Raw genomic sequence first — 9,165 nt, forward strand, 5'->3', positions numbered from 1 at the left:
ACTGTACCAATAATTCACGTCACGGCACTGGCAAGCCAAACGGGTTAAACCTATACCTACACGTTGTCTTTAGTGGTCTGCTGTACAAACCAGGCAGTTACCACAAGAAACCCGGTACCAACAAATCTATTACGGTTTGAAGAGTCAAATTTACCTCTATTTGCAGCTTTTTTATTGATGGAAAATGAATCAGCTGGCAAGAAGCAATGTACATGGAATGCAATACTGAAAATTTATTTTAGAGAAATGAAGTTGTACCCACACCACAAACTAATGTATGCCCAATGACACGTAGCAGTAGTGGCAATTAATCTAGTGCCACATATTTGGGTACTACATAAATATGTGCTTCATTTTAGACAAGAGGACAATTAAAATATTTACACAAGGCACAGTTATCAATAAGTGATAATAACAAACAACAAAACAATTCCCCAAATCTTATGCATGTTTAAACAAAAGGCAATGTAAAATTAACTTTCTTGTTTAACTTTATCAAATGGATAAGTACATGGAAAAAACGATAACATTAGTGAAGTTGACAGATTATTTGGATTTATTCTTCTAGTCGCTGGTAATCACTCCTTAGTAGTCCTGAAAATAATAAGGAAGATTGAAACATCAAATACCACTGCACTACAATGACACACATAACTATTGTAAACATGATGCTTAAAACTCGCGCCACTTTCATGCAACTAATGTGTTACACACACAATTAATGGTGTTTAACAATGATTTTTTCACATGCATATTGTCAGTTAGTTAATTAACACACAAAGCTTGTGATGTCACAAAAGCGTTACACACATGCCAGCATGCATTTATGCAAACAAATTAACATAAATCAGTCACTTATTGAGAGAAACATTTGTATTATCAAAATTAAAAAACTTGAGAACTGTGACAAATAGTTTATGGTTTTAGTGAGAGATGATCTCAGAATGTCATTGGTTATTTGGGGAATAAAAGGTTTATTGGGAGTAATAAAATGCCAACACTTCTTTTGTTAAAAGCAGAGAAGTATATGATGATTTAGCAGAATTATCCTAATGGGCAATTTATACTTGCTGAAAATGGCAAGAAGCATTTTTTTACCTAAAGATGGAAAGAGATTTCACAAATTATGTGAATGGCAATTCCTGCAGTATTTACCCGTCGAACAAAATCAAATAGGGAAACTAGTTGCACTTAGTTAATTATTCACCTCAAAATGACCATTTTGAAGCAGGTGCATACAACAAATAACAATCTTTCGCTACATTTCATACATCTAGTAGTGGTAAATTCAATGTATAAAGCAACACCAGCTTGTTTAGTTGCCACAATGAACTGTTAATATGATCCTATTTAAAGCTACAAGCCAATCAGATCATTTACATACATTAAAACATGAAATCATCACACAGTCAATAGGGGCTGCAGGCTGACATACCTATTTATAATATTAGGGATTGCAGTCTTTTGTTGCAGCCACCTAAACGCTTGATCAACCAAGCTTAGCAGTGTGTTAGAAGCAATTGACATTATCAATCGTATCTCTTACTAAATGAAATATTACTTTATGTCCCCTAGAATGCCAACAACATAACTAATAGTGTACATCCCACTAAAACAACAAGTGAGCGTGTGAAAATTGGAGAGGGTAACCGTATAACAAGGAAGTGCATGTAATTTAGTATGCGTTGTTTTGCAGAAGTTGTAGAAACACTACACAAAACTTCCACACAGTTGCTAAGTATAAAAGCCAAGTTTCTCTCACTTGCATATTTATATTTTCAGGAAATATCATTGTAAAGTGCCTTACAATAAATGTGAAAAATAAAGTTGCCTACCAAAGGCTTGACCTCAGAAATTACCATGACACCATGTTTACAATACTTTGTCCAACAAGCAACATGCATTCACCACTCTACTTCACCAAGCAGACAAAGCAACTAATTGCGTACAACATAGAACCTTACAAGCTTATGCTGCTTGTTCATCAAATCTTTGGTAAGGATTGTTACTTCCAATAAGACCTGTTAAACAAATTGATGTCAATTTGTAAAATTTAAAATCATTGCGGTGATTAGTGTGGTGATAAAGTATGCTGAATCCAAAAATTATAATTTAATTGCAAATTATCAAGTTCATTGTCAATAAAATATGTGGATTGCCAAATATATCAGACCTTAATGCAGTTGACTGCATTTTAAACAATCATCCTTTACACAAATCAGGCGTCACAGTAAATTATTGAACGCAATTGGACTCTGATTTAGAGTGTCATTGTCATTCCTACTTTTTAGCAGTCCTCATTTTCAAACTGGTGATATTGGTTTGGTGAACCTAAACCTGAATAAGGCATTGTATGAAATAAACTCGGATCGTGAAACCCTAACCATCAGCCTACCCCAGGTGCGTTTTGCACTTGGTTTAGGTCTAAAACAAATGGAAAAAATCATTACAGCAGTCAGCCAGTTACATTCCTAGCAGAGCAAATTCACAGGACCTTGCTGAATCCTTAGTAATGTGCATGCAGATGGTTGCTAGTTTAGCTTCTAAAAGCAAGCAAACATAAACACTTAAACAGAATCCCCTTTTTCCACTTAAAAATCATTTTCTTACATAACATGTACATTTTGAACATAAATTTACCATATTTTCTTCTTATGTCATCATTTTTCTTTTGTCTGTCTTGTCTCCTGAGATAACAGATAAAAGTTTTTACACAAACAATAGTTTAAAAATATGTTTTAGAAAACCACAAGTAAGACAGAGGTATTCTTTGAACACCAAGAGCAAATAAATGGAAAATTTGTTCCATGTAAACGGTGCTTTCCAACTGTAGCAGAAAACTGATTCCTGTTTGTCCCTTCAAAAATGCCTATTATAGTTTTTTCTTATCGGGGGTCACATTCACATAGTTTGGTTTGGAGAAATAGCTTTCTTCATTAACATGTTTGTAGTAGTGTACTAAATAAAATGTCTGTTGACCCTAGCTTTGTTGTCAAAAAAAAAATCAAGTGTCAGCAGGTACTAATAATACATGGTATATATGTATATGTAAAAAAATAATTTGTGATGGGTACTATTTTAACTAACACGGCACAAATGAAAGATACAAAAAATAGTTAATGTTTAACTGAAACACAATGGAAGTGAAAGGGTTAACAGCAGACAAATGTTTTGTTACCTTTCATCCTGCCTCATTTGTCGTTCTTGTCGTTCTCTATCTAGTCTGGCTTCCTCTCTTAAATATCTACAATTAAAATTGTCAACAGTAAAAGACATCTCTAGTTAAATAAACACAGTCAGTGTTCAATGTTTTTAAAATTTTACTGCAATATGTGGATAACAAAACTATGTGGATTCTGTGCACTTGGGGAACTTTTATAGGTACTTACCAAAGTTAATTTGGAATTCCAGTGGTGAAAGTACATCAGAACTTAATTCAGAATACAAATTTTTTGACTTAATATAAATATAAAAACGCTTTCATTGAACATTACCCTATTCAACAAACTTTCACCACTGGACGTTACCCTATTTCCACAAACAACATATTTAGTGATGCATTAGATCAGTATCTTTCAACCTTTTTGAGCCACGGAACACTATAGAATTTACAAAGATACAAACTACAACTATATGCAGCTGAAAAATAGACCTGGCAGTGCAAACACTTTTTGGTCAATACGTAGATAATAATTAGCAATACTGTGTATTTACTTTGAGTTGTTCTTCTTGAAGCAGCAACATCCACAGCATTTGCACATACATAGGGTGATAGAGATAAGAAGAAGGCCACCAATAATACTGACGCTGATAATCATTGCCTCAAAGTTTACTGTATACAAAAAAATCATCTTACAACCTTTTTTTATGTGCCATTTGTTGAGGTATGTTGACAATTAACACTGACATGAAAAAACAAGTTGTTTTTAATTGTTGTAGAAAGTTACACAAAAAACTTTTCAATAATTGGCTACGAGTTATGTTTATGTGATATTTTACTTACAACAAAGCCTACACATCTATTTATGTATTTTTACAATATTTAAACACTACAAATTTATGACTATAAAATTAGCTGGAAAATCACAAACTTACACCAACAGACACCCCATCGCGCAGCAGACAAGGCACAATCTTTGCTGTTTGGAATGACATGTTTAACAGGGTAGAGCATACATGCCTGGTTGGTGTTGCACCACAAACAGGAGGCGTTTTTCAAACAGGCAGAACAGGATGTGTTCAGCATTTGACAAGCTAAAATACAACCAAATCAAATACATATTTTCGAGTTTATTACGCTTTAACTTTTAGGGTGAGAGAAGAAAAGGGTAAAGAAATACGATTTTTGTTTGTTTTCGACAGGTGTACACTCTGTTTCGACCTGTAAGGTCTAGGCTAAAGGCTACTAGCAGTGCAGCTGGTCACTGTGGCACAGGGCTAGCTGGTAACCTAGACCTTACAAGTCAAAACAGTGTGTACACGTACACCTGCTGTCTGCACGTCTTATTGATTATTTTGGCTTTTTTGTGCACATAATATTTTATTCTGTTATGAATAAACACGTAAATTAAAATTTTCCGCTTACCGTCATAGGGTTTGGGGTCCTGACAAGTGACGAGACTGAGGGAAACAACAAAGCAAACGAGACCAAACAAAATACAAAGTGGCGTAGTTTTGGACATAATTAAATTGTTAGAAACAATCGCTAAACACACGTACCTACACTAAATTTGTAAAATTGAAATTTGACAATTAATAACAAACTAAAACATTTTTACCCACAAATACTAACACGTTTCATTTCATAAAACGACTGAAAATCTCGATAACAACGACACACACACACGGAACAACAAAACAAGAATGGCGTTTCGCATCATTGCTCATAGTCATGTGACCCCAAATGTGTGTTTCTATTTTCTACCGAATTATGTTTGTTTGCATCGATTATTTAATTTAAGTTTATTTGCAATGTGCCGATAAGAGACATAAATTTTGGCTTATTTATTTCCTTTTTGTACATTGTACTCGATTTGCCCATTGTTCACATAAAATTCTGAACAGTCTCCGAAACGATAAATTTCTCTAGACTTCATCAGCGAAGATGCAAAACTGTCCCACACTAAACCTAAAAACATCAATAGTGATGTAACTTGGTATTGGATTTTGCTTTACATCTTTTATTTCCATTAAACAATCCTAATTCCGGTATGTAAGTTGTGTTTTAACTTTTCCTTGGAACTCTATTGTGGTGATGCAATTTTTTCGTTACAAAAAGGAATATGAACCCATAACAGCCACGTTTATCAGATAAGTAGAATAAGTGTAATCCTACGGCTTTGAGGTAACAAGGCTATTTGCTGGCCACTCCTCGTGGTAAACATATAAATCTTCTAAACTTTTCCATGAGAGACAATTAAGTTATTGTTTTATTCGCAAAAATGAACCGCATAAAATAAAGGACAAGCCCAGAGTAGAAATCGTTTTGGTAGTGGGAAACATTCTGGGCCAAGCAGCAGTTACAACTTATTCAAAACTGTTTCTACCTCCCACATATTTTTTCCTAACTAATCACGTGAAACCTTGATGTCATCCGCTTATTTTTGGCAATGCAACTTCAAACGCATGCAACGAAACAGCATATCCATTACACTTCATGTATTTAGCGTTTAATCGCAAGTGCCTTAAACGGTCGTTGTTATAATAATTAAACAGTTGAACTATACCGAAACACCATGAATAAGGCACCGAACTTAACACAACGTGAAAAGTGCTGCTAATTGAGACAAACTCGTCGCCCTTATCGGATACATTTTGTGAAGTCCCATGACATCACAACTATGCAAATCGATTATTCTGGGTCGCAACAACCAGTTTTCAAAGTACTGAAACCCAAATACACATACTTTCACACAATGGCGTTATATGTCACCATAACAGGACTTTTGTTTGGATTGCATGTCTATACCTGTCTCTAGAAAAATACATTGTAGGGTAATTCGTTTCAACAATTCTTGGATTGTTACAAAACAATTCCCAACTATATCTAGTAATGAATATCTTCATTTCAAGCGTATGCTAATTTTTTAAGAGAAAATATGGAAAGCATTCTAGATTGGTTGTGTAAAGTTCTGATTAGCCTATTAAGGTCAAGAATTGCCTATAGCTAAAGCTATTGAAAAACTTTTGAGAATGCAAATAAATTTTATCGAAGCAAAAATTTCCGACTTTTGAATTCGCAAAAAGTTGCTTCTGTCTCGTAGAGCTTTTAAAGATTAATGAAATCATTAAAATTGTTAACGAAAAATATTATTTAAAAATGATTGAACCAGTGTTCCTACTTTATATTATGTCACGTGTTTGTGCTTTAACCAATCAGACGCGCAGTGTGAGGCCAAAAACCAGTGTGTCCTTGACACTAACCCGAAATTGGTATTTTCAAACCGGGCGTTATGTGGTGATTTTTCATGTCATAATTGCAATTTTATCTTAAGAAACCTTACTTGTAGTAGCCCAAAGTTTGTTCCTTATTAAACAAGAGAGAGCAAATTGAACGCTGAAGGGATCACGCAATTTGCCTGGGAAAATGACCGTATTCGAACTTGTTCCATGGGAAAATTTCCGAATTCTCTGTATCTCATTTCCGTTCTTTCAAGTTTGTCATATGGTCACGCAAAAGAACATCAGACTGTTTCAGAATTTTAGGTTTTCACGCTCACATATCGTTTCCGTTTAATCGTATGGACAACGCCATGCTGTTGAATGAACAGACTGTTTCGAAACAGCCTTCTCAATAAAGGTTTCTGATTGGCTGATCGAGGTTACGCCATAATCCTCTCAATATATTCAAACTTATGTCGATACATGGAATGCTGCACTGAAAATGAAGCGTGCCGTTTTTGAAGTAATAAACTTGTTTAAAGAAGCTAAAATTCATTGCGGTTATTGGACATATGGGTTTTTCAAGTATTTACCAATTCAAGCCTCTACAAATACTTTGACCAAGTTCTCATTTAAGAACACAATCAGTCCAATTCCATTGCTGTCGTTTCGTAAAGACACTTTCGCGATTGCGTTTGTGACAACAGAGGCCGAATTACGGTATGAGAATAATTGTGTGAATGACATGGCAATTGACCACCAGTAATAAATACGAAACAAAGCGCATTGGCGGACATGAAGGTTTTTTCTCCAATGAAGATTTTTTTCCAAAATCCGTCGCACGGAAAATCGACACGCGTGACAAAGTAGGTTAGTTTAAAACCAATACAGAACCTCTAAGTCGCGGAAAACATTCCAATTTTACAATACAGATTGGTCAAAGCCGAGACTTGATTATTAGTTGCATATACGCAAATGCGCGTAGGCTATATCCAAATCATACCACCGGTTAGCATCAGCTATTTAAGAAATCATGTGGTGTGTATGACATGTGAGGGCATATGCTCTAGTTAAATTTCCCATCGCTATTCAGAACGCAAAGTTCGAACTTGTTCCATGGGAAAATTTCCGAATCCTCTGTATCTCATTTCCGTTCTTTCAAGTTTGTCATATGGTCACGCAAAAGAACATCAGGCTGTTTCAGAATTTTAGGTTTTTTGATGCATCTGATTGGCTAATAGGATTCTCTCGTACTCTATCGCCATATGTTTCAAAATGTATAAAAGCGAGCAACATTAACGTACAAATTGCTCATTTTGTCATTTACACAAAATCAGCATTCAAGGTAAGCAAAATATGTTTATGTGGCGTAAACGATCGCGTCGAAGTTTTAAAATTCATGTATTTTTTCATTGCAGATGAACAAACTTATTCTTGCTCTCCTTCTGGTTGCGGTGCTCTGCACCATGGTTGAAGAATCTGAAGGTTGGCCTTTTAGTCGTCGTCGTCGTCATAGTCGCCGCCGTCGTTCTTACTACCATCGAGGTTACGACAACGATGAAGGTAAACAATACGAATTAAAATCCCAGTCCAAGTTGGTTTCAAAACATAAAGTAATTTACATCATTACGGGCCAAATTAAACGCATGGGCCAGTATTAGTCTATCAACAAATGAATTGTTTATTCTTAAACTAACGAAATCCAGAAAAAATAAATTAACTTGCTGTTATTCAGAAAATGGTTGCTTTCATGAGTTTGGGATTATCGCAAAACCCTACCTCATGTTATCTCTATATAAAAAGATAATAACGTTAATTGTCACCCAAATTACCCGTGATTTCGAAATGTAGTCAGTTTGTGAAGTGTACTCCTATAAAAGTACTCATTTTGCATATCTTTCGAAATTACTACGTAGCTACTGTACCTTTGTCGATTATTTTAAATAGAATGGGTGTTGCAGTACAACTGTTTAAACACCACATATTTCAACAATATTGTACAATGTCTGTAGTATACTAATCACTTTAAATAAGGCAACTTTTTTCAATTAGCCTTTAACTTGAACACTTTTCAGTCGTAGAAAAGGCAGAAATGCCACCAAACGATGTGATGAACGATTTAGAGTTGAATGAATAACTTGGATCAAGATTCATCGCAATGCCAACCAACAAACAGACCGTGTTTTTTTTGTTTAAATCAGCACCTCTCAAGTTGGGAGTCTGCAATAAAACATATTAGCACTGAAAATTATGTTACTTTTGTGCGGTTCATAGTTAGTTTTGTACAAATGCTCTGCTTTAGGTAATGACACAACTGTGTAGTTTATACGCAAGTAAAAAAACATTATGGTAACATTAAAAATATGTTCGCGTTGAGAATTTAGGGTTGTTCACTGCAAAATCTTAGTCATTTGTTTTCGAGACAACTTCACGGAAATTGTTCAGCGGATAAAAAAACTTCTTTACAGGAAATGGGGCCTCAGGACACCCCCGCCAGAAGTATGGCAACTAATTATGAACAAAGTGTGGAAACACAATCTTGTAAACAAGATAATTAGCCAAGTAAACTAATAACAACTTTCGCAATTTGAAGCAAGGTAATCTCACTCCTTAAGCCTACCATTGTAACTGTATCCTTTGATTCAAGTTAATTAAACAATTTGCAGTATTACCGGCTCGGACAAGGAAACCAGTAGCAAATGAGATAAATTGACCGAAGAAACAGTTTGCACTCCTTTAGTTTTCGATTGAAAAAGTGCTACCACTTAAAAAAGCGTTTCAAAG

General features: G+C 34.9%; 1 protein-coding gene and 1 long non-coding RNA gene across 3 annotated transcripts; one reads left to right on the plus strand and one right to left on the minus strand.

Moving 5' to 3' along the window:
- Positions 1-144: 144 nt before the first annotated feature.
- LOC145913450 (pituitary tumor-transforming gene 1 protein-interacting protein-like) lies at positions 145-4,791 on the minus strand. Of its 2 annotated transcripts, XM_083001103.1 has the most exons (7): positions 4,586-4,787; positions 4,096-4,254; positions 3,715-3,832; positions 3,179-3,244; positions 2,641-2,687; positions 1,965-2,021; positions 145-594 (listed from the first exon to the last, which is right to left on the minus strand). In XM_083001103.1, the coding sequence occupies exons 1-6, from the start codon at positions 4,680-4,682 to the stop codon at positions 1,969-1,971; spliced, it is 540 nt and encodes a 179-aa protein (XP_082857229.1). In that variant the 5' UTR covers positions 4,683-4,787; the 3' UTR covers positions 145-594; positions 1,965-1,968. The 2 variants fall into 2 exon arrangements, with proteins under 2 accessions (XP_082857229.1, XP_082857230.1); XM_083001104.1 differs by lacking the exon at positions 1,965-2,021 and having other exon boundaries at positions 4,586-4,791.
- Positions 4,792-7,708: 2,917 nt separating this feature from the next.
- On the plus strand, positions 7,709-8,549 carry LOC145914737 (uncharacterized). Its single transcript, XR_014403395.1, has 3 exons — positions 7,709-7,726; positions 7,800-7,944; positions 8,457-8,549. It is a non-coding gene; the product is annotated as an uncharacterized LOC145914737 (long non-coding RNA).
- Positions 8,550-9,165: the final 616 nt, after the last annotated feature.

Source organism: Ascidia mentula, chromosome 9 (genome assembly GCF_947561715.1).
Source record: "Ascidia mentula chromosome 9, kaAscMent1.1, whole genome shotgun sequence".
Lineage (NCBI taxonomy): Eukaryota > Metazoa > Chordata > Ascidiacea > Phlebobranchia > Ascidiidae > Ascidia > Ascidia mentula.